Source organism: Lissotriton vulgaris, chromosome 5 (assembly GCF_964263255.1).
Source record: "Lissotriton vulgaris chromosome 5, aLisVul1.2, whole genome shotgun sequence".
In the NCBI taxonomy this organism is placed as follows: Eukaryota; Metazoa; Chordata; class Amphibia; order Caudata; family Salamandridae; genus Lissotriton; species Lissotriton vulgaris.
In genome coordinates, this window is record NC_141693.1 from 408,083,222 (window position 1) to 408,109,609 (window position 26,388).

A 26,388-nucleotide genomic window follows, 5' to 3' on the forward strand; every position below is an offset into this window, starting at 1 on the left:
AACCATAGGGCTGAGGGTCGAGTTGTTTGTAAATGTCACAAGAGCCCCTAGAAGGCAATATAGGACCATATTACGTTACCCATCCTCCATTTTTTGTATTACATATTTATTTTGGGGTAATTCGCTTGGAAAAGCTGTTCTTTTCAAAGTGCAGTTGGCAGTGATTGGATCACAAACCTTAGGTCTATTACCGAGACTGCAAAAGTGACTCTGTAGTTGTTGCTTAATGCTTTCATAACTCACATTTTAATCTGATATACGTCTGTAAGTGGCTGAGAGAAGCTGAACATTTTTGCTCCAGCAGCCATCTTGGATTTCTGAATCTTGATATGAAAACAATGTTGGAGATGCCCATACGAATGGCATGCTAGCCACAACCACCTAACAGTAAGTGGTCTGGGAGTGCCTTTAGTGGTGATGAACAACCTTGTTTAAAATAAGGGAACATATTTTACCAACCATGCTAAATTTTATTTTTATTTATTTATTTAAAATCTTATATAGCGCGCAGCTACCCTTGGGCATCCCGGCGCTAAAGCACACAAAAAAAGATTTTCAGATTTTCCGAGCATTGTGAAAATGAAAATAGGTAGGAGTACTAAGGTCAAGGAATAACTCAAAGCTGTGACCTGTAGTCACTGCCTACAGGACATGGCTTCAGGTTACTCCCTTCTGCCATGCCCATTGTGCACATCCTGTAAGACTTTATGGGTACTGAATGCGTGTCTGCACAAAGCAGTGCCTCTGTGCTCAGGGCTCACTGAGCATGGCCGCAGGCTGTACCCAGTTAGTAAAGCTAGCAAGGTGCCTTTGCACAGAGCAAAACTGAGAGTCATGTTCTATTTCAGCACCTGCAGAGTCTACCCTGTAACTACTGCTAGGGTCAGCTCTAGGGCGTTGCGACCACACTGGGCGCTGACTTCAGGTGGGGCGTCCTGTTTTCAAGTTTTTTATGGTTTGAAAAGCACCTGCTGCCTCGTTCCTGCCCTCCAGAATTTTCATTAAGAGGAAAGGGGTCCCAGTTGCGGAGGGGTACGAGTAATCACAACCAATTAATTAAATCAATTGAAACAAAATGTGTCTATAATGTTTTATTCACATTATAGGGAAAAACAACAAATATAATGTCAAGCAATGCGGTTGCATTAGTGCCCCTGGGGGTAAGGAGGACGTGAAGTTGTGAGGGAGGTGTAGGTAGGGGATAGTGACAATAAAAACACGTATATATCAAACGTTAGTACAGATTCAATGAGAGATATATAACAAAACGGTCACAGTTCAAACCAATATTTCATAGTACACATGCCCCATTGTCCATATTATACAGGAATAGTGGGTAAGGAGAGGCTGTGTCATAAACCGGGGAGTGTGTCGACGTTTCGACCCCAAGTAAGGCAGGAATCAATGAAGTCCTTGCATGAGGGTCTTCATCAGGACGAAGGAAGGGAGGGGCTAACAACCTATTTAAAGGATTTTCAGGCAACAATATGAATGTCAAGATAACTCCAGTGATGAATGTTTTTCCTAAAGAGAGATTGGATTTTTTGTCTAGTGGAAGTGTTGACTAATGGTAAGGTAGTCCATAGGGTTAATATGCCTGCTGCAAAGACCGTGCACCATTCAGATCACTAAGTGCATATAATATAAATAGGTCAGAGGGTTTCTGCTTTTGTCTGAGAGATCCTTTTGTTACTTGCAGTTTATACCTTATAATCTAACATAGAACAGTGAGCTATTAACTGCCATCAAAGAGCTGCATGCAAACTGCCAGGTATAGATTAGAGCGTTATTTTTTCTCCATTCTATTTTTTATTCTAATGTTGGAAAAGGGTTCAATTGGATAGAAATCCTTTCTGATTACTAAAGAGAACCCCCAATCACAGTGTTTAAATTCTGTGTGTGTGCTTCTACAGACCAAGCACAATTAAACTATACTGTCCACCAGTATGGATGACATGTGACTCCTACACCTTTTAGTCATCTGTCTCATGTAACATTTCCTATACACTGATTGAAACACCTATTACCTCCTCGTTAGTCTTCCTCGCCACATGACTTACACAGTGAGCTTCAGCTCCACGACAGAACCCTCCAAAGTAAAAAAAGCCTCCCACCCCCTCCCAACATGGCCGACCAGTCACCCCTGACCTCTATAAGAGGCGGGCCGGCCCAACCAACAGCCTGTTTTTTTTGTTCTGCGCGATTCTCTCCAGAGGCGCTGTAAAGGTAAGGTTGGACCTGCTCTAGCTGATCCTTGGGTTTTGGGTTGGAGGTCCTGCCTTAGCGGACCCTGGGACCTGGGACTTAAATTCCCCCCCCCCCCCCTTCCTTCCCCCGATCCTGTGGGGCCGGTTGGGTGCTGCCTGAGGCGTGCCAGGGGTGTAGGGGGGGGGGGGCGGCCGGGAATGTGGGGTGGTGTACCCTCGTATGTTTCCGGTCGTTAGGACACGCCCCTTGCGGGCTCTGGTGTCCGGCGCTGGGGGTTTCCCTGTTTTGTTTTACAGGGGCTTCAGTTGCTTTTGGGCCCCTGGCGTGGGGCGGCCGCCGTTCCCTGGCTTTGGGCTGTACAGGGGAGCGGACCCGGCCTCCTTCGTGCTTACGCATGTATGCCGATGCACAAACACCCTCTCGGGGCTGGAAGGGCGATAGCTGCGGGCGGGCGCTTTCTTAACGCAGTTCTTTAGGGCGGTCCGCTGGGGCGTTGCTGGTGCTGCCATCGCCCGCTCGTGCCCCGGGAAGGGTCCTGGTGCTCGTTTGGCGGCGCTGGTCGCTGCCGCCGGTGAGGGTGATTTCTGGGCTTCGGGCCACGGCTCAATGACGCGCTGGGATTGGCCCAGGCGCCTCCCGCCCCTTGTGGGCGGGGTTTCGCGCCTAGCGCGGTTTGTTTGTTTTGTAATCACCGCCAGCTGGGCTCCCCGGCTGCCTATTTAATTTCCCGGCGTCCTGTGTGCCCCTGAGTTTCTCCGCTTTCTTCGAGAGTGGTGGTGTGTTACTCTGGAGGATGGAGCAGGATTCGGTCACGGGGGGGCAGGTCTCTGACTCCGTGTCTGCGATGCCCTTTACTGCACATTCCCTTCAATTAATGATTCAGTCTGCGGTGGCTGATGCCCTTGCGCAGCGTGATGCCCAGGGCCCTCCCTCGCCTAAACGTCCTCGCAGGGACCCCACGCCTGGTTCTGATGCGGAGGGGGAGGAGGAGGATCTCCATGGACGTTACATCCAGGGTCCGGAGCTTCGTGAGGTCCTTTCCCACATCAAGGAGAACTTGGCTTTCCCTCCTCCTGCGGCGGAGGATGTCTCCGATGATTTCTTTGTGCAGTATCAACGCAAGGCTCCTGTCTCCCTTCCTCTGCATGCATCAGTTAAGAAGGTCATTGAGGGGGAGTGGATGGATGTGGACAAACAGTCCTTCCCTCGGTTTTTGTCTCGCCGTTATGCTGTTGCTGAGTTCACTACAGATTTCCCTCAGACGGTGAAGGTGGACTCTCTGGTGGTGGGTCTGTCTTCCCAGGGTTCCATCATTTCGGAGGACGCCTCCCCCTCTGACCCTGTGGACAAGCGCGTGGAGGCTGCTGCTAAGCGTTCTTATGCTGCGGCTAATTTCACCATCAGGGCCTCAGCCTATTTGTCTTGCATGGTGCAGTCTTTGTTGAAGGACTTCCAGTCCCTGGGTGAGCTCCTGGATCAGGGGGCTGATGTTGTCCCGACGCTTGCCTTGATGGAACAGCAGACGCGCCTCCTGTCGGACATCTCCTTTGACACTCTGGGTGCGGCAGCTGCCGCTGGGGGTGCGGCGATACAGGCCCGGCGTCAGATCTGGCTGCGGCATTGGAAGTAGGAGGCGGCCCAGAAGGCTCTGCTCATGAAGATTCCGTTTTCTGGGGCTAAGCTGTTTGGCCCTCCTCTGGAGGTTATGATTAAGAAGTCTGCTGAGGACCGCAAGTTGCTGGCTCCCATCAAGTCGTCTGGGGCCCGCTTCCCGGGTCGCAGCCGGATTTTCTCCTCGTCATCCAGGGGTAAGGGCGGCGCGCCCTTTCGTGGGAGGGGTCGCGGCCGGGGCGCCCCTTACTTCAACAAATCCCGGTCTCAGCCTGCTGCGGCTGCTGCCGCCCCAAAATCTTGACTACCAGCCGTCTCCCTCCGGGGTGTTCCCTGTGGGGGGACGTCTCCGCCACTTCGTCCCGGCCTGGGAGGAGTCTGTCACGGATCTTTGGGCCCTTCGGATTGTGAAGGAGGGATTCTCCATCTCCTTCTCCTCGCCTCCTCCGGATTTTTTCCTCGCTACGCCCCTGCCTTCCTCCCTGGTCAAGAGACGGGCCTTGCTGGCCGGAGTTCAGGACTTACTTGCCAAGCGGGCCATCCGCCCTGTCCCTCCCTCTCAGAGGGGTTCGGGCGTCTACTCCATCCTTTTTCTGGTGAGAAAGGTGTCTGGGGATTTCCGACCTGTGTTGGATTTGAAATGGTTGTATTCTTATATTCCACATACTAAATTCAAAATGATCTCTCTGCAGGAGATTCAGCCTCTTCTGGTACAGGGCGAGGTGGTGGCTTCGCTGGATCTCCTCGACGCCTACCTCCATGTCCCGGTCCATCCGGTTTCTCAGTCCTTCCTCAGGTTCTGCGTTGGAGGTTCCCACTATCAGTTCCAGGTACTTCCGTTTGGCTTGTCATCTGCCCCGAGGGTATTTACTAAGATCCTGGCTCCCCGGTGGGTATTCTTCACCAGGAGGGGATCAGGGTTTTTCCGTACCTGGACGATTGTTTAATCTCTGCCTCTTCTTTTTCCAAGGGGATGCTGCACGTCGGACGTGTCTGCCAGGTCCTCTCCTCCCACGGCTTCCTGATCAACGAGCGGAAGTCACATCTGTCACCCACTCAGGACTTGGCCTTCATTGGGGGTCGTCTGGACATGGTGCTGGGGAAGGTGTTCTTGCCTCTAGGTCGCCGGGACACTTTGTGGCGGGATCTGAGGTCCCTTCTGGCTCGGGGTTCTGCCCCGGTTCACCTCTGGCTACGAGTTCAGGGACTGATGTCGGCGACCATAAATGTGCTCCCCTGGGCTTGCCTCCACCTTTATCCCCTGGTCAACCATCTGCTATCCTTCTGGGATCCCTGCTCGGAGGATTACGAGTTCCTAGTCCCGGTCTCCCCTCAGCTTCGTTCGGAGTTGGGTTGGTGGTTGGTGGAGTCTCACCTCTCCGAGGGTCTTCCCTTCTTGGTATCCCCGTTCAGGGTGGTCACGACCGATGCCAGTCTCCTCGGCTGGGGGGCGACCTTGGGCGCGGGTCGATTCAGGGTCGTTGGGATCTCCTACAGTCGCGCTGCTCCTCGAACTATCGGGAGTTGAAGGCTGTCCTCCTGGCCTGCCGTCATTTTGCTCCTTCTCTACGGGGTCACCATGTCTTGGTCAGGACAGACAACCAGGTTTTGAGGAGCTATGTCAACCATCAGGGGGGGTGCAGGGTTCGCTCCCTTTGGTTGCTGACTCAGGAGTTGTTGTCTTGGGCGGAGTCGTCGGTCCTGTCTCTTCGGGCTGTCTATCTCCCGGGGTCCGACAATGTGAAGGCGGATCGACTGAGTCGGATCTTTCCATCGTTGCCTTGTCTCTCCCTGACTCCGTGGTGTTTCAACGCCTGGTGTCTCGCTTCGTTCTGCTGCTGGTGGATCTGTTCGCGGATGGGGAATCGGCCCTCCTGCCCAAGTTCTGCTCTCTCCTCCCGGGTACGGGGGTGTGGATTCTGTCATTCACTTGGCCCTCCTGTCTTCTGTACGCATTTCCCCCGTTCCCCCTGATCCCTCGGGTCCTCTGCAAGGTTCGCTTGGACAGAGCCAGGGTGCTTCTGGTGGTTCCCGGCTGGGTCCGCTGCCCTTGGTACCCTCTCCTTTGCGAGCTGGCGGCTCAGGCCTACTGGCCGATCCCGGATCTTCCCTTTCCTTTGAAGGGCCCCCCGCTCCCGGAGTCGGTGTTGCGCCGGCTCCATCTGCAGGCCTGGCTCTTGAGCGGGTGACACTGCTTGCTCGGGGTTGTTCTTCTGGAGTGGTGGATTTGCTGCAGGGCTCCCGCAGGTCTTCCACCTTGTCCTCCTATGCCCGGCTCTGGGCTTCTTTCTCGCGTTGGTGCGGTCTACAAGGTGCTGACCCCGCCTCCGTGGATCCCTTGCGGGTCTTGGATTTTCTGGCTGAGGGGTTTTCCTTGGGATTAGCCCCTTCTTCCCTAAGGGCCCAGTGGGCGGCCTTGCGGGCCTTCCGCAGTCCGGATTTCGACGGGCTGGATTCCCTGGTGGCTCGTTTGCTCCGGAGTTGTTTTCTCCGTCGCCCTCGGACGCTCTGCCTGTCTCCCCCTTGGGATCTCCCTCTCGTTCTGCGAGCCCTTCAGGGTCCCCCCTTTGAACCCCTGGCCTCGGTGGCTATGCGGTTTCTCACCTTTAAGGTGGTTTTCCTGGTGGCCGTTTTGTCTGCCGGGCGGATGGGCGAGCTGGGTTCGTTCCTCCGCTCCCCTCCCTTCTTGCGGGTTTTGCCTGACAGGTTGCTTCTCCGTCATGACCCCCGTTTTCTTCCCAAGGTTCCTTCCTTGGTGAACCGGTCTCGGGAGGTGTCATTGCCTTCTTTCCCTCCCGACACGGATCCTTCCTTGTCCTTGCTGGATGTCCGGCGTGCTGTTTTGGTTTATCTTGAGCGCACGTCTTCCCTTTCCCGGTGTGATAGCCTGTTCGTGACTTTCGGTCCCGTTCATTCTGGCCACAAGCCCTCTCTTTCCACCTTGAGTCGCTGGCTTAAACAGGCTATCATACTTTCCTATGCTTCGCTGGGTTCGGTGGCACCGGCGGGGGTCCAGGGTCGTTCCACTAGGAGTGTGTCTGTGTCCTGGGCTTCCTTCAAGGGTGTCTCCACTGAGATTTGTCGGGCGGCGACGTGGTCGTCCCCCCACATGTTCATGGAACACTATCGCATGGTCTTGGGTGGTTCTGTCCCTGGGGACTTCACTGGGGCCGTTCTGAGTGCGGGAGCTGTGACTCCTTGATGGCCTTTTCTTTGTTTCTTGATTCAGGTTTGCTGGAATTCCTGTTTTCTTTTCATTTGTACTGAATAAACCTTGTGTTGGTTTTTCTGCATCACCGTGTGGTGTTGTTCTTCTTGTGGTCAATGAAGCCTTCTGGCTTGGGTATTTGCTCACTATGTAAGTCATGTGGCGAGGAAGACTAACGAGGAGGTAATGCCCCGGCTACTTACCGGTAATCTTCATTACTCCGAGTATAGTCTTCCTCGCCACATGAGTTCCCTCCCCCCCTCCCTGTCTGACTATCGGCTTCATTGTTTGCTTGGTGGTTCAGGCTGTTGGTTGGGCCGGCCCGCCTCTTATAGAGGTCAGGGGTGACTGGTCGGCCATGTTGGGAGGGGTGGGAGGCTTTTTTTACTTTGGAGGGTTCTGTCGTGGAGCTGAAGCTCACTATGTAAGTCATGTGGCGAGGAAGACTATACTCGGAGTAATGAAGATTACCGGTAAGTAACCGGGGCATGTTTGATTGTTACCGAGCATGGCTAAAGACAATGGCCTATTGTCAGGCCCCATGCCCTGTAGTTACTGTGGGGAGTTCTTCTGCGTACAGCTCATGTCCCAATTCTACATGTAGTGCTCAGTGCCAATTTGGCATGGCCCATTCTTTACTCTGTAGGTACTGCTGTTCTGATGTTTACTTTTGAACAGATTATCATCATTTACCTATTCAGAAAATGTGACGGAACTATATTTGTGTTTCTGTTTCATTCATACCATTATGATTAATAGAAAATGTCTACATTATTATTTCCAGGACACATCATAAATAATGTTAAACAATAATGCTCTTTTTTGATGTGTTTGATTTCTGTTCTTAGGAAAGTCAGATTTATGTAGAAACTCAAAAAGCAGCTGAAGAAATTGATCCTCTTGCTGGATTCACACTCGAAGATGTAAAGTCGGCCCTGGGCCAAGTGACAAAGGAAGTTATTGGGAATCTTGAGGTAATTTTGGTAGTAGATTATACAATTCATTCACATCATGATAATGTGCTGGTTGCAAGTATTTCAACTAAGGACGCATTTTTACCAGCTCGAACTTTACTTTGTTTAAAGCATGCTAAAAACACCTTTTGAGTGACAATTCTTTCATTATTTACACCTTAAGATCCAAGCGTTTGCACTTTTTTAAAATATATATCTATTCACCATTATTTAACACTCAGATTTGCAAATGCAACAGTTATAAAATTATATTTTCAGCTTTGTGTTTAGTTCATGCACAGTAAAGTTCTTGTTTATAAAACATTTTTAGCACTTGGGGGGATTATCTACCTAGTAAATGTCAGTTTCGTTTATTCATAGTGTGAGACGACGCACGCTGCATGCCGCAGTGTGACTGTTGCAATAGTTTTCATATAGGGTTACGAAAAACATCTGCCTGAGGCCTTAAATGCCTAACCTGTGCATTGATCAAGCTCACTGGGCCCAGCAAGTGAGAGGGAGGTGTGTGAGCTTAAGCGGATGAGAGCGGGATTTCTGAAATGTTTTAGATGAGACCCGAGATAAATTGGAGAACACTTTAAAATGGATGTTGTAGGACACACATACCCATTGTGGGAACTCGACTCTATTTCCTGAAATAGTCTTTCTGGCTACTCCTGGCCAAAGGACAGCAATGCATGTTTATGTTTGGAGGAGCTATAGGAAACATACTTTTCACGACTGTAGGAAAAGAAAAAAAAAGAATGAAAACGTTATAATGCTAAAATCACATTTAGTACTAGACAAAATATTCCCTACACACTGAAGAAAACATATTCGCTCAGATTAAATGTTATATTGATCGTTGTCGACAGGGTTATGTTGCTGCGTGCGGAGAAGGGGTTTTGCAACCTCCTAGAATGATCGCTCTCCCGCTTGGAAAAGAGTTATAACAGTAATTAATATCTAGTTTATCAAAGACCAAGCAACGCTGCTCCGGGCCAGATTAAACAACAGTTCCAGCTGTTAGGGAGGGCACATGGCATTGTGAGCTCGAAGACTTACAAACCAAGCAACTGTTAAAAACTTTGAAAAAACATATTTCTTCTATGAAACAGAGTTGACAATAGAACTTAAAATTCAATCCCCCGTTTTATAATAAAAATATTATTAAAATGGTCGCTAGGTGTGGATTGTTATATCTTAGTATTGTAGGGAAAAGGATGTATAGATTTTTTTTACTGAACTCCACACATTGCCGATTCTAGGGCAGAAAGGGAATGTGTGAGGACCCAATTAAATAGAAATACATTATATTAGTCACAACTTATAAGTTCAATCAAATGTAAAAAAACTTTTTCCAGATTAGTACATTAGACACGTATATGTGTATGCGGTATTTATATAGCGCAAATCAAGCGGAAAGTAGTCTAAAAATGAGTTTTGACTGTCATACATTTGACGATCTTCGGTACAGTGAGTTGAAGAGATCAGTTCTGCTAAGTGACCTTCCACCAAAGTCATATTCTGTGCGTGGGCACATTAAAAGAGCATTCTACTTGAAGAGAAGATGTGTAAATGTTTTGGATAATGCTTATGTAGAGAATGATCCGTGTTAATTTGGAAGGGAATATATTGCTGAGGTGCTAAAACCTACAGAATTTACCCGTACATGTACTTGTAAGACATGTGCTAAAAAAAGATGTCCCTGTCAATATTCTCTTCTCAAATGTTCATCATTCTGCAAACATACCACGAGCGATTGCCGAGACAAATAAATAAAGTAAACTATGAAGATGTATCTAAAACAGGAGTGATAAATTAATGTTTCTATATTCAAATCATAAACTTTGTTTGGTGTATACATAAAAGGTTTAAAAAATATTATTTTTTTCAATTCTATGTATGTCTCTTCTTCCTGTATTATAGCTGCCATTTTAGAAAATGATGGAAGGGATGCTCTGAGGAGTTATTTTCTGTCTCTATAAGACTACTTGACCCCCAAAACCTATGTTTTGACACCAAAATGAAAAATATAGTTCTCATGGTTCCTAAAATATTACATCATCACTGCAACACATTCTCCATGTTTAAAAATGTCATCCTGAAAAATTCAACCTGGATCAGCAATGTACCCAAGCGGAATTTCTTCTCAAATAATCCTACAATATAAATCAAAAATGATTTCTATGGACACCGTTTTGTTTACAGAGGTGTATCAGGGGGCTGGGACTAACATGCATGTGAGGAACAGAGAGAAGTACCCAGCCCCTAGTCCTCACAGTGCTGGAGCTCAGGGGCAAGGCCCAGATAAAGAGGGACACTGGCATTAGGTTCCATGTTGGTGGGCCGAGGACAATACCCTTAGCATCTGCCCATGCTGCTCATGCCTAGCACCGGCCCTGACTCCACATATTTGTACTTGGACGAAATATATATTTTCGAAGGACCTAGATTTAGGTTTAAGAATGGTAAATCTATACTTATCTTTGGATATTTTGCTCCTCAATATTTTGGCTTTGATATTAAAGTATTGTGATATTCCCTCCTGATTATTCCAAAGTGCAACTGTGTAACCAGGGAGGCAGAACTCATTATCAGAACGCTCATTTCACTTAATACATCACTGCATATTTTTCACACATTGTTTAAGAAAGCAGGAGTTCAGATTCTTTCAAGATAATGAAATCATACCTTGGTCACACCTGGGGGAAACAATGTTCGAAATAGATAGTTTTAAGAAAAATATTACCCTACACACTGCGTTGGTAAGTTACCCTCTACATATTTTTCTTGCATGTTAGCAGAGGTGATGTTGAATCTATACTTATGTTTCGGGGAAAATGAAAATTCACTGAAGGGAGGGTAGTCATTCAGACCTAATGCACCAGATGGGCAGAAAGGCTCCCTTTCCAAATGATAGAGCTTGGTCAGTGCAAAAGGGTATCATTCTAGAGGGTTAGTTTGAGTAAAACCTGTATCAAGGTGCCAGGAACTCCAGGGCAACAACAGATATTTCATAACCTGTAAGGAATCCAATTTGGTGACTATAGCTATAGCATATCACACCACTTCCAGCTAACCCAGTTGCTTAGAAGTTAAGTAGGGTCTTGGTAATGGTGTGTAAAGTGCTATGGAGCACTCAAAAGTACATCAGCACAAAAGGAGTTATCCATGTCCAGAGGCCCTGTTCTTTTTTGGCGATGGTATAACCCTATTAGGGGATCCTTCACACTCCTAATGACAGGCTTCAAGGTTACTGTATGGATGAGAGAGCCATTTGTGCCCCTGCGGTTAAGGGAGCATATGTCCTGAAAACACCAATTGCAAGGTGTTGGAAACGGCCATTCCTAAGGTGCTTTCACTTGACGTTTTGCTTTTATCCTTCTTAGTTTTCCGCTGCTCTGGATGCTAGCCTTAGGACATTGAGTGTAGTTCACACTGCAGTTCAGTGCCAAAGGGCTGTGCTCATCATACATGACTGGCTGATTCAAGTTAGCTGTAAGTCCCTTGTCAAGGGGTAAGGCATGTACCCAGGGCATGTATCCAGAATGTTCATCCATGGGCCTGCATGATTGGCTGTGCATCCAGAGAGGTTGCTCATCGTTTGTGCCACAGGTTTGCCCTGGTGGGGTTTGTGTGCACAGGTTACTGTTACTTGGGTTGGCATTTAAAAAGCTATGTGCCAAGGTTCTGCATGCCTCTTGCTATATCGGAGTTTTCCCTGGTGACAGGGTGTGATTTTGGGAAGAGGTAGGGCATGTGTGTGTGTGCGTTACATGTAAAGGTCGTGAATGGTTCTGGGTGGTGTGCTTGGTATGACAGGCCTGCTTCTCACATTGTATTAGCATGGCGGAATGTAGGGAAAGGCCATTGAGCAGTATTTCCTACGGGCAGAATAGCAGCAGTATCGTGTTTGATATCAATGAGTTCGTAATGGCGAATCTTCTCTAGTAGTGCGAGTGGACCCAACATCATGTGTGTGGAAATGTCACCTTTGGGAAAGTGGGCATTTTGTTGCCTGTGGCTCTGTGTGCTTTTCGGCCTGTCTCCAATTCACATCTGGGTACAAGGGGACAGCTACATCTGTGCCTTCCTGATTGAAGGCCATAAACTAGGGGCACATGGGAAACTGCAGACCTCTGACTCTGAGCAGCCTTTCTGGGATGCTTACGTGGGGGTTGAATTGGCACCTGCATTCCAAGGTGCAGAGTCTTGGCCCCACTAAAGATAATGATCTAACCTCCCGGGGTAGGATGGATCTTCAAAGGCCTTCGCGGATGTAACTTCTGGGGCTGTTGTAAAGATAGTCTGTTGTCTATCTCCTCTAATGTTCATAATGCCTGCTCTTTGTAATGATTGGTCTCGTGCACTGTTTCCTCTTGTATTGAGCTCCAGGTTCTGTGTTCCTTCTCCATCGTTGACAACTTCAGTTTACTCAGTTGGAGTTGGGGACCGGTGGAAAGAGGATCTACAGGATGTAGTCTCCTTTTGCTGCAGTAAAGTAGACAACATTCTGATACACTTCTACTGCCTTAATTTGTGTTCTTCTGGCATCCTTACCTTCTTCAGCTCTGGCCTCAGAAGTCAGAGACACTGTTGGATTTGGAAACATACTACGCTGGTTTAACGTTGGGATATTGGCATATAGGATCCATAGGGCAGGAGGGACTGCAACTGGTTTATCCGCAGACTTGTGGTTGCCTTGGCTTGGCGTGCCCCAGAAATGGGACTATCACTTGGTGGATTTATCCACAAAGAGCAAAAAAGCAGCAGCGGGTTTTCAGATGCCGCACCTTAGTCCCAGTTCAACAATAATTAATGAATTTCGTGCAAACAACCCCTGCGTCAGCTGCTGAGTGACGCAACAGAGCTCCAGATCACTGAGATATTTAAAAGTTTGGTTGGGGGTGCACATAATAAGAAGGAGTCCAGAAAGAATAATGTTTGTATGCAAAAAATATTTTATTTATTCAAATTTTCTCTTTTCAAAAAGTTCCACATTTGTCAACAAACATCAGCCAACACGTTTCTCTCCCTCAAGGGGAGCTTCCTCAGGGCAAATAAATTTATAACGTTCCTTCAAAATTGAGAATACTTGAAATATATTGGAAGTATAACCAGACGATTTGTTCTGTGCCCGGAATGAGTTGATGTCAGTCAGCCGCAGTCTTGGCTTAGTAATTTAATTAGGCATCAGGTCGTGCAGAGATGCATATTCAATCTCAGGCAACGGTTTGTGGATTCCTTTAATTGAGGGTCACTCTTCTGTAAATTACTGGCAGCATAAAGGATTTCAGGAAGGTCAGTCCTTGGTTTCAAGGGATCCAGCAAAATGCCGCCTCGTAATTCTTCCTATGCGTACATGTGTTGTCTTGGCCCGGTCCCATATATACGAACCGAGTTTCCGGATCACAAGTCTACCGAGCACGAACAACGTGTAGTAGCGTATGGGTCCCGTGTTGGCACGGTACCCATACGCTACTACACAAACCGTTGCCTGAGATTGAATATGCACCTCTGCACGGCCTGATGCCTAATTAAATTACTAAGCCAAGACTTCGGCTGACTGACATCAACTCATTCCGGGCACAGAACAGATCGCCTGGTTATACTTCCAATATATTTCAAGTATTCTCAATTTTGAAGGAACGTTATGAATTTATTTGCCCTGAGGAAGCTCCCCTTCCCTTGAGGGAGAGAAATGCGTTGGCTGATGTTTGTTGACAAATGTGGAACTTTTTGAAAAGAGAAAATTTAAATAAATAAGATATTTTTTGCATACAAACATTATTCTTTCTGGACTCCTTCTTATTACGTGCACCCCCAACCAAACTTTTAAATATCTCAGTCACTTGGTGGATTTTTCCTTAACATTGCTGGCCTGCAGCTAAGTGCCAACTGTCGTGGCGTAGGTCCCGAAGTACTCTCCAAGGGCCAGTTTGCTGGTTTCAATCAATCAGTCATAGGTTTGTTAAGTTTAACTACTGACCCGAAAGGGTCTCAAGGCACTGGGGGAGTGAGGCGCAGCTGCTGGATGTTCATGGCGATCTGTCGAAGAGCCAGTTCTTGAGGTTTTTTGTGAGCTTGGGGAGTGTTGGCGTCTATGGGAGTTGGAGTGGGAGGGTGTTCCATGCCTTGGCCGCATGGAAGGAGAAGGAGCGACCTCCTACTCTGGTCTTCTTGATGCGCGTCACCAAAGGGAGGGAGATCTGGGTTGAGCAAAAGGATCATTGGGGTGCGTGGAATGAGAGGCGGTGGTCAGGTAGCCCGGTCCAATGTTGTATAGGACTTTGTGGGCGTGGGTTGAAGCTTGAAGGTGAGTCTCTTCTCGATGAGGAGCCAATGTAGTGTCTGCAGGTGTTGGGTTGTGAGGCAGTGGTGTGGTAGGTTGAGGACTAGCCTGGTACAGGCGTTCTGAATGTTCTGGAGGTTGCTGGTGAGGTTCTTGTTCATATCGGCATAGACAACGTTGCCGTAGTCCAGTCAGCTACTGATGAGGGCGTGGGTGACGGTTTTCCTGTGTCCGAGGGGGATTCAATTCAAGGTCTTTCATAGAAGTGGTAGGGTAGGAAACAGGGGAAGAGACAGCGTTGATTTGGCTGTCCACTTTGAGTCCAGAGTCCAGAAGGATGCTGAGGTTGCTTGCATGGTTTGTGGTGAGGGTGGGCTGCCGGGGGCCCACCAGGTGTTGTTCCAGGCATCAGGTGTGGGCCCATGATGAGTAATTTGAGTTTGTCCGTGTTCAGTTGTAGGCAGCAGTTCTTCATCCACCTGGCGAAGGCTTCCTTCCTTCTTTTAAGTTGTGTTTGGAGATGTTGGGTTTGTTGGATAGGGAGAGGATGGGTTGGGTGTCATCTGTGTAAGATACAATGTTGAGTCCTTGGGATCTGACAGTGGGAGCAAGCGGGCCATGTAGATGTGGAACAGGGTGGGGCTGATGGAGGATCATTGGGAAACTCTGCAGGTGGTCCATGTGGGATCCGAGAGAAAGGGGGGACCTGCTGCTTTCTGCCGGAGAGGAATAAGAGGATCCAGTCGAGGTCCTTGTTCCAGATTCCTGCATCATGAAGTCTGCGGGCTAGGGTGTGGTGTGGTTCCTTTCCGTGGTGAGACTCTGTTGTCGCCTAGCCAAGCCTAGCCAGCCCAGCAAGCGTGAGGACGCAGGACGGAGAATCGAGCACAGAGCAGCGGATCACTGCGATAGCCGTGGACAAGCCATGGAGGAGACCGCAAGTATAACGGCTACAAGACCACAAATGAAGCCCACGGTGGAAACCTGAAAGTCAGCTTAAAAAAACCCGCCCAAGTTTCTAAAAAGCACAGAGCCCACTCGGAACCTGCAGAGAACTGCCTGCGCAGCCCGACCTAATCCGGCGTGTAGTAGCGGTACAGCAGGAGGGGGCGGCATCGGTGCATAACAGCAAGAAGGCGCCCGAGGAGCCTAGGAGCCAAGGGCAGTACTGAGGGCAATTTCGCCCTGGGCAAATCCTGAGTTCATCAACATTGCGCAAAGGAGGTGAATTGCCAAGAGCCCGGAGCCCAAGGAAAAGCGTATCCGGGAGTTGCTAAGGAAAAGTGCACAAAAAGGACGGCACGGCAGGCTGGCAGACAAGAGGCACAACAGAGGTAAGTGAATGTATAAGGGAATGGTGTAGTATATATATAGTAAATCCAACACCCTGATAACAATAAACCACAACCAACGATATAACATTGTGAACTAGGACTATATAGGGAATAACTGCGACAACGCCTGAGTAAAAATACTATTACTGAAGAAAGATGGCCCCGAAAAGAAGGCAAAAATCACGTAAAGAAGCTCCCGAAGAAAGCCCAGAGAGGAGTGAGTTAACGGAGGGGTCTAGGACCTTGGAAGAGAGCCAAGAAAGTCAGGTTTCCGTCACGAACATTAGTATGGGACAACGAAAGAAGAGGAAAGTAATAAAAAGGGCCGCCAAACAGGTCCCGCACCTCAACATCCAATCGGAAAGATAGTGCGATAGCCTCTAGATCTATAAAGGACTTTGTAGGAAAACACTACAAAGCTACAGAGACGCCAATAATAAATCTGGAAAATGAGGATGCCGTAAACGGAGAAAACACGGGGGCTGAGGAGGAGAGCCTGATAGGGAAGGATATGTGAGGACCAAGAGAAGAAGAGATTGAAGAAGAAACGGGGGACCCCATATTGATAAACCTTACCCGTCTGAGCAAAAATCTCCAAATAGCAGCACCTCGTCTTTCATCATCCCCGAAAATGTTTTCACAACAAACTTCAGAGAATGAAGGGCATATGGGGAATGAAAGTCAGAGCCCAAGTCCTGTATGGGGGGCAGCACCCGACCAAGCTTTTCAGGATCCAATTGGCCCAAAAAATATAACCCAGCAGGACGCAGTAAGAACTGGAAGTCAAGTTACTTCAGAAAGAAACAATCCACAGGATTCGGATCTCTTCGCAACACCTACATCCTCCATGAAGGACATACTTTTGATGTTACAGAAAACATTGCAAGGAATCTTAGAAGTAACATTATTGAACAATGGAGTTTTAAAAGCACAAAAACTGTACTTAAAAAAGATTGAAGAGGAGTTGGGGGGGAGTAAGAGCCAAATGCCAAATATGATAAGACCAGCAGTTACCCCCCAGCCCACAGAACAAAGTATAGCAAATGAACCTGCTGAGGCAGTAGAAAATGTATATATCTCCAAATACTCAATGCTAATAAAAAGGCGCCGTGAATATGTGAGGGTATCCACAAAAAACAGGGCAAGTAAGAAGCGGGCCCCTCATAGAACAATAAAGAGAAAAGGGAAGAAACCAGAGAATGAGGTACAACTGAGCTTAAATGCCTCTACTCTGACCTATGTACCGATTGGATCCCCGCAATCAGGGATTAAAACAACAAACACTCCAAAGGTACCAAGGAAGAGCCAGAGTAGTAAGGGTCTAAATGAGAAACCCTCAAAAATCCATTTTGCCAATGAGAGAGTGTATGCATCCTCAGGAGAACAACCCCACCTCAATCAAAGACTAGACAACTCACAACTGCAAGCTCTAGTAGGAGTGGGAAGTAAAATGAGACCCCCTAGGAGACCAAAGAATAGTCAGATAAAGCCAGAAACAGAGATATCACAAGAGGTGGAGAACAATAAATGGGTATATCTGGAATCGGTACAAGCAGGTCAAAGGGGAAAGAAACTGAGAAAAATGAATCCACTAAACAGGGAACTGATTTTGATTTCCTTTGCCAAATGTAGTAGCCTGAATGGGATCGGTACAAAAGATCTGAGGCAGGTGGGCTTCACAAAGAATAAAAATGGCAAGGAAACAACAAAAGTTTTACTTCACTCAGACCTGGTAAAAATGGCAATAATAAAAGCATCTAGGGAGATAACTCAAGTAGGAATAAGGATAATACCAGAAAGAGAATTAAATGGCCCCTCAGGAAGTAGCTTCCTGAAGTGCCATGCAGGTCTAGGGAGGAGACAAGTGAAGTTATCAAGAGATAATGAAGAAGATGTCAGCTGCCTGAACATAGTGGTAAATAATACATGAAAGGATGACTCATGGGATAACTGGAGCCAAAGCAGTTACGTAGGAGAATCCTCTGAGAAATACACTGAGGGAAGGATTGAAGATGGTGGTCTAAGCGAGGTAGAATAGGATGGGGGTGTCGTAGAGTCTAAGGGGTCCATTAGGATAACGGGCGGACTTTGCCCGCCCGTCATCCTATCATAAATCGGGACCGGCCGCCACAAGGGCGGGGGTCCCGGGGGTGCCATTAGGATGTGCCTCCCACAGTGGCGGGCACATCCTGTATTTTCAGCATTGTGGCGGGCGGTGCTCTCTGCACCACTCGCCACAATGCTGAAAATGCACTTTCACATTTTCATTTGCAAAGCAGCAGGCACCGCGCGGTGCCTGCCGCTTTGCAAATGACAATGAAGGGGGATACCACAGGTACCCCCCATGTGCATCCCCCAACTGTACTTCACTCTGGGGGCCCACAGGGGGCCCCCAGAGTGAAGACCGCATGCCTTTCCGTGGCGGCATTGCCGCCACGAAAAAGGCATTAAAAAATGCCCATTATAATATGGCTGGTGGTGTCTGATAGACACCGCCACCATGTTATCCCTTTTCCGCCCTGGCCGCAAGGCGACCGGGGCGGGAAACAGGCGGGCGGTGTTTCCCACCACTCCGGTCCCCTCCGCCATCGTAATATGGCGGGGGGGAATGCAGGGAAGGATGTCGGGCAGATTGCCTCCACCACGGTGGCGGTGGCCACCGCTACCCTGGCGGAGGCAATCCACCCGACATCCTAATGGACCCCTAAGTCTCTTGACATGGAACATAAACGGCTTTGGCAATGGGATAAAACAAGAGCATATAAAGGAAGTAGTAAATAAAATGGAAATTGCCTGCCTACAAGAGACTTGGATATGCGACTAAACCCCATTCATCGAGGGCTACATACAATTAAACCGACTAGCACGGGGAAAAAGATTTGGTCGACCATCTGAGGGGATAATGACCCTTGTTTCAACAAAAGTAATAAGAGAAGTAACACCCATAAAAACGAAATGTAAATGGCTATTGGCTTGTAGACTAGAACTATTGACATCGGGAAAGAAACATAAAATGCTGATTGTTATAAATGTTTATATGCAGGGGGACAATGTTGCAGAGTATGCTATCGAGGTAGAAAATTTCAAAAAGGATATTGACTTTTTATTAAACAAATATGTCTCAGATGTATTGATAATCATGGGGGATTTCAATCATAAGTTATACCCTAAGAAGGTTGATATCTGGAATAGAGATTTATTGGATGTTTATTGAATAAACTATGCCAGTTTCCCAGTATGCGATCCCTCGAAACAGGATATAGAGTTAATAAAATTTCTAGGAGAAAGGGGTCTTCTCTGCCTAAATGGCAGAATTAAAACAGACTGCCCGGCAGGGAAGACCTTTAAACTAGGCTCACAGAAATGCCCGATTGACTACATGTTTATGTTAGCCTGGAACTTTCACCTAGTACAGGAATTTAGGATATATCAAAGCGAAATTAGTGACCACACTCCACTGCATCTAACAATACTAGGGGGGAGAAAGGTATATAGAGATAAAGTGATTGGACTAGAAGTTGAGTACCCCAAACGTGTGACGACAAGACTAACGGAGGAGTATCAGGAAAAATTTAAGGCCTTTCAGCAGAAAACCGAACCAGAAGATTTTGGGAGTAGGGGCTTGGAATGGTATATAGAGAAGTTAGCCCAAGTAGTTCAGTGCTTAAGAATAGAATTAAAAAAAGATAAAAGAAAAAGTGCAAAAACCCCGGTTAGTCGAGTGAAATGGTTCTCTAGTGATTGCCAATCTAAAAAAAGGGAGATACGGGCAGTGCAAAGAAGTCAAAGGAAAAATTTCACCCAAGAGAGAGAACAATATTTCAACAAGTTGAAAATTGATTTAAAAAAAATGGTCTCTGATGCAAAAAGATTATATAAAGAGAAATGTTGGTTAAACTTGCTAGTATCAATTGAAGATAAAAACCTGAGGCAATTCTGGAAAATGATAAAAGCAGCGTCTGGTCCAACTGATGGAGAAATGAAATGCGCTGTTAGCGAGGCGGCTTGGGAGGAATACCTAAGGGAACTGTATAGGGCACGAGATTCCCAAGGGTACACAGAGCCCCAACCCTGATTAGATTTCAATGAACAGCAAGTGGAAAACATAATAAGAGAATTGAAACTAACTTGTGCGGCAGGCCCCGATAATCTTCCCGCAATAATATTAAAATCAGAGATAAAGTGGTGGGCAAGATTCTTTGCCCAGATGTTTCGTGTAATACTTCTAAAAGGCATAATGCCGCCGAACTGGAAAGGCGCAGTAATCAGGCCAATCCATAAAAAAGGCAGCATGGACATACCACAAAATTACAGACTGATTAACCTTCTAGATGTAGGAGAGAAGGTATTCTCAAAAATTGTGCTAAACCGACTAAACACGTGGGTCGAGGAGTTTTCAATTGTACCCACTGAACAGGGAGGATTCTGAGAGGGGCACTCCACGATAGATCACGGTTTCGCACTATGGGCAATGGCAAGGAAGTCAACGGAACAAAACGGCAAGCTGTGCTGCTGTTTCCTTGACTTCCGAGCAGCGTTTGACTCAGTAGATCGGGACTGCCTGTGGGAAACTCTCACAAAGAGAAATATCCCTAAAGACCTTTTGACAATAATAAAAGAATTACACCGAGGCAATTGGGCTCAGGTAATCAGAGACACTGAGGGGTCATTAACACAAAAAATACCAATTGCAAACGGCCTGAGACAGGGCTGTGTTTTGGCCCCACAGCTATTCTCCATATTCCTGTCAGATCTACCCGCCTGTTTAGAAGTTGAGGGTAGTGCAAGCCCCAGAATGGACGGAAAAAAGGTGCCCTGCATTTTATATGTAGACGACTTGGTAATAATAGACCAGACAGAGATAGGCCTCCAAAGAAAGCTTAAATCTTTTAATGAATATTGTGTTAGGAAATTTTTAATAGTAAACTTAGACATGACGAAAATGTTATGCTTTGGTAAAAAGGCAACTAAGTTTAATTGGTTTTTAGGTGATCTTAAACTGGAAACGGTTAACGAATATCGTTACCTAGGTATATGGTTCGATAAAACATTAAACTGGCATACTCATCTGGAAGCCCAAAAAGCAAAAGCACATACATCAATCTGTGGATTAAAAATGTTTAATCGGGTGTATGGGGATATGTCACACCGTCCATTATTAAAAACCTTTAATGCAATGATACCCCCACAAATCCTCTATGGCGCAGAAATCCTTCATTTGAGCGGTAAAGGAGTCTGGGACCTAGAGGAAGGGAAATGCCTGCAAAGCCTTTTATCCCTACCCCAATCCTCAATGGTCCAAGCAATAGAAATAGAAATAGGAACTACGTCTTGGGGGGTAGAAGTACAAGTTGCGTTAATTAGATTCTGGAAACGATTCGAAAATACAAATGGGCAAAAAATTGCACAGTGGTGTAGGAAAGAGATCGAAACCAGTGATCTAAAATGGGCAAAAGCTTGTAGGGAAAGAATGATGCAGGCTTGTGAAGGGCTAAAGGTGGAGATGTGCCAAAAGACCCAACAAATAGTGTGTACTAAGAGTGATCTGAAAATTAATGGGCAAGAAGTATCCAGAAAGACTGACATGGGATACCTTGCAAAGAAAAAATCAGTAGAATTTATGATGCACTCATGGTCAATGGGAAACTAGTTCCCCTACTTAGACATTCTACCAAATCGCTGGTATAGACAGGAGATATTAAGGATGCGAATTGGGATCAATCTGTGGTTAATAAATAAAGACTTTAATTTAAAAATGCTAGATCACAAAGGGTGTTGTTGGTGTAATTTGGGCACCAAAGGAGATTTGATGCATATCATTCTTGACTGCCTAACAATATTAAAAGAGCGTAAAATGTGGCTACGCCCAATATTTCTAAAATATGCTAAAAGAACAAGGGCACAAGCGGTCAACCTCTTAACAGAAATGCCCTCAATTGAAATTGCCATTGCTTTAGGGAAATACATAAAAGTTGTCCAGAGTCCCCAAAATAGCCAGGAGTAATTTAAAGACATTTTAAAATATTTAAACTATATAAACTTGTCTAAGAGAAAAGAAAAGGTTGTTTTTAATAATTGTTTTATAAGAGATGTATAAAGTGTGTGTAAGTCTTCTTCTAAACTATAGTGGAATATTGTTATCTATAATTACTTTTATTATCTTTTTGTAGAACATTTTTAATCATGTAGCTATGCCCTTACACTTGTTTAAAGATTTTTATCTAAATAAACATAATCTTTTGACTTGATTTGACTTGACTTGACTGTGTCGAAGGCTGCGGAGAGGTCCAGGAGGATGAGGGCACCATCTCTCCTCTTTGGAGGAGGGAGCGGGTGTCCACAGTAGCGGCAAGAAGGGCAATTTCGATGCTGTGGTCTTTCCTGAAGCCAGATTGGGAGGTGTTGAGGATGTTGTTGTCTTCAATGAAGGAGGTGAGCTGGCTGTTGTCGGCTCTTTCAATGACTTTTGCTGGGTACGGGAGTAAGGAGATGGGTTTGATGCTTTTTAGGTCAGTGGGTTCCACTGAGGTTTTTTAAGGAGAGGGCTGACCTTGGCATGTTTCCAGTCATCAGGGAAGAAGACAGTCTCGAAGGAGCGGTTGCTGATTCATCGAAGCTAAGGGTCGATGATGTCGGCTGCTCTGTGGTAGATGTGGTGGGGGCAGGGGTCCGTGGGAGCCCCGCAGCGGGTTGACTTCATAGTCTTCAGGGTGTCTTTGATTGTGAGTGCGGTCCACCTGTAAAGTGTTGGCTGTGTGGTGTAGGGAGTGGGGGGTGTAGTTTGAGCTTATTGGTTGTCATTGTCAAAGTTGTCGTGGATGGTCTTGATTTTGTGGTGGAATAAGGAGCTGAGTCTGTCGCAGAGGTCCTGGGAGGGGGTGGGTGTCATTTGTCTCACTGTTGGGTTAGGTGAACTCTTTGAAGATGCCGCAAAAGTTCCTTACTGTGGTGTGCATGGGCGGAGATTATGTCCTGGAGTGCCTTCTTCCTTGTGTTTTTGATGAGCTTGTGGTGGGCTGCTTTGAAGTTGTCATGGTCTGCGGTGGTTTTGGACTTCCTCCATATCTTTTTGAGGCATCTGCAGGTTCTTCTGGATTCTCTAAGTTTGGTGGAGAACCAGCTGGCTCTCTTGGCATGTGTGCTTGTAGTTTTCTTGAGGGAGGTAATAGTGTTGGGTGCAGTCGGTGATCCAATTGTGCAGGGTTCTGACGGCGGTAGTTGGGTAATCATCCGTGGCGGTTGGGGTGGAACTGCTGAGGGTAGCAGTGAGCTGATTGTCGGAGATCTTGTTCCAGTTTCCTGTAAATGAGATCTCAGGGGCACACAAGATTGCACAGTTTCCATGCAATTGTAAGGACCGGACTGGGTGCGCTGGAAATGGGTAGAAATCATTGTTGGTTGGGAAGTACACCATCATCACACTGTGCAGAGGAGTGTGTTTGTTAAGATCAGCAGCCACCTGAGGTGGAGAGGCATGAGGAGTTTGAGGAGTGTGGGGGAAGCTTGCAGAGTCTAAGGGACCCGTAGTTGCCATCAAGGGGAGCAGTGCTAGCTTGCGCTCCAGAGCGTGTGTTGTCCAAAGGGTGTTGGGGGAATCTGATCCGGGAGCTGAAACTGTCTTTGACCTTCAGATCGGAAAGACATCAGTGCTTGACATTGCAGCCTCTGTCCATGGTCGTTGGCTCCCTCTCCCAGGATCCATGCCACATGGTAGTCTGCTGTGGAGATCATCATGACGAGGCCCAAGGGGTTTCATGTGTCTTCTGTCAGGGGCTATATCAGATCACAATTCTTTGAAGCATGTCAGCTTCTTGGGTCACAATCTTTTGTCTATGAGGGGTCACGATCCCGCACTCGTGCAGGTGCTGTCGGGTGCCTGGAGGTCTAATCCAAATGGACAAAACTAAGTGACTGTTTCTTACCATGTTAGGTAGATCTGACTGTCTAGTCAGGTGCATCAAGTATTATTGACTGGTGTAGTTGAGTGACTGAGGGGCTGGGTCACGAGGCGTAGACCCACGTTTCTTTTCTGTTTTTGACATAGTAACTGCACACAGGCTGAAATGGCAGGTCTGAGACATGTTTTGAAGGGCTACTTAAATAGGTGGCAGAATGAGTCCTGTAGACCCATTAGTAACATTTAATTTACATGCTCTGGGTACATGTATTGTCACTGTTGTAGGGACTAGTAAATTAAATGTGCCAATTGGGTGTAAGCCAATTGTTACCATGTTTAGAGGAGAGACCACAAGCACTTTTGCACTGGTTAGCAATGGAAAAGTGTGGAGATTCCTAAGGCCAACAAAAACTAATTCGGCAAAGGAGGGTGAAGGCAAAAGGTTGGGCGGGGAAACCACGCCAAGGATATCAGCTCTAACACTCATCCTCGCTACCCTATGAAAATCAGATAGAGTATTTGACATTTTATTGAGCTCCCAGAAGTGGTAGATCATGGGTTACCTGGAGAAACAATCTCTAGGCCTGGCCAAGTCCTCCCTGAATTTCGTGGTGGGGGGAACTTGCATGACAAACACCATACTGTTACGAGCCAACATTCACTGTTTAAAATGTACAACGCAAGTGTGTGACTAGACAATTTGATTCATAAATATTCTCTTGCACTTCTGAAAACACCATCAGTGTTATGCCTACTGAATACAATTGGCTTACCTTACTGTAAATAGATCTGATATGTCAAGGGGCTTGGTTTAATTACATTGGCTGATAAATACTGTTTACTCATGCAATAGCATTACTATAACAAGACATAGGTGATATAATATAAATATTATTACATGCCAACCTCTAGCTTCATATTGCCAAAGGTTCATACATTTCTGCATTACTTACAAACATATGCTTTTTTGGGCATCACGTTGACCTGTTGGCGACAAACCCCTTATTTCTTTTTTTTTTAAAAAGGTAAGTTTGTTAAGATGTAAAGCTATGGCCATCAATAATTTACAGTTTTTAAAAGATGCACTTCAGCCCGAACAGTGTTTAATCTTGAGTACTTTTTCACAGATTATATGGAAAACGCCACCCTTTGAAGCAAAAGGAAATTACGTAAAAGATAGCATCGCAAAGTTGTGTTTCTGATTAGGTGTCAGTGATCAATTTCTGTTTTGGAATTTCGATTAGCACTGTTATCTCTGCCCGCAAAGCCAACAATAACTGGTTGCCTCCAGTACAACTTCCTGTGTACGTCAGGCGCTCCATGCGTGTAGACACGTAAGAGAACGTGCTATCTCAAGAAAGAAGTCTGGGGCAGCCCAATGTCGGCAGAACAGGAAGGTGTGTGCATGATAGTGGCTGGTTTGCTGTGCTACACTTATGTCACTGCCACAAACACAATGTGCAAAACGAGATAACCCTTTCATAACCACTGCTCTATGATTGTTCTCGCAGACCGAGATAAATGAAAAGCTGCGGATGCAGGAAGAGGCCTACACTGTGAGAATAGAAAAACTGAAAAAGCCGTGAAAGCGCTGGAAAAGTGGTTCCATTGATGTGATACGCAGGAAACATTAATAGTAAATTACAGTAATGTTCTGAGACTATTTTGAACACGTGAAAAAATAGACTCTGCTTTGTTTTTCGGACGTCAAAGAATGATTTAAATATTTATGATTTGCACTCTGGCTACAGCTGTGCTTATTTTACTGGGAATAAATATGTTGAATGCGGTCATATTAAGTTTGCATGAATGAAAATCGGATGGCATTTGTTTTGGCCAGGGAATACACAACCGAAACGAGATAGAATATTTTAAAATTGATTTTGTCGTTTTGGCAGCAGTAAGAAAACCAGAAATATGAGTTGGTTTGCGATTTTTTTATTTGCTAAGAGGATCATGGGAAGAGTTATACGAAATACTAATTACACAGATGTGAACACAAGAGAGTGAACATTTGTAGAACGCTAGAACAATGTCCCTCTCCTCTAATGGTAGGAAGGAACGCCTTGTGACTAAGAAAAGGCCATGATCTGGGAATTCAGTCGTTGCATATCATGCTCCCAGTAGTATAAATTAAAATAGAGTTGTGTGCAGTTACAATCAGTCTGCCATTAGTGAACTCAAATTTGTAATACATATTTTCACCCCATGCATCCCAGTTGCCATTTGTTTAACATGTATTTATTTTGTTATTTTTTAAGAACCTAAAGCCTTTCCAAAGTCTCTGTTTTAGTGCATTTGTGAATATTGTTTGTATGTGGTTAGTTTGAAATGCCATGTAACGAGTAAATAAAGTGAGCATGTCATTTACATATATTTGAATGCTTTCAGTTGTCGTCATTTTTTGCAATCTTAATTTGTTTATAATACCCAGGGATGAAACCTGAACTAGAATTGGGTAAGCCATGTTATTCACAAGGAAGTCCGACATTGGGGTCTGGCTTGGCTCGACTGAACCAAAACTGTAGTCAAGCCAGATAAAGATTTGCCATATAAATGGTACAGCAGAGGTTCTGTAGAAACTTGACGTCTCTTTCTGATTAAAAATAGGTTATTTCTTTATCTCCTCTCACTTTAGTACATTACAGTAAATCACTTCATTGACATCTGTTAAAAATAATTGTTTTTAAGCATGTTCATATTCCCTCCTTCAGTGCCCTGAAAACGCTGCCGTGAGTGAACCAAGAGCTTCCAATCTGTCATTTGAACTTCATAAATTGTCCATATTTTTTTCTTGTACTTGGAGTAACTTTATTCAGCGGCAGTTCCTCCTGTAGGGCGGAGGAGCTTTGCCCCACCTGCTGCAAAAGCAGCAGGCAGCA

General features: G+C 46.2%; 1 protein-coding gene across 1 annotated transcript in view; it reads left to right on the top strand.

Moving 5' to 3' along the window:
- The window catches only part of CABCOCO1 (ciliary associated calcium binding coiled-coil 1), a 191,194-nt gene extending 165,312 nt beyond the window's left edge, over positions 1-25,882 (top strand). The window contains exons 7-8 of the mRNA XM_086921774.1: positions 7,876-8,001; positions 25,018-25,882. Coding sequence (XP_086777900.1) covers positions 7,876-8,001; positions 25,018-25,092 — 201 coding nt within the window. The 3' untranslated portion in view covers positions 25,093-25,882. The remainder of the gene's footprint in view (positions 1-7,875; positions 8,002-25,017) is intronic.
- The last annotated feature ends 506 nt before the right edge of the window (positions 25,883-26,388 follow it).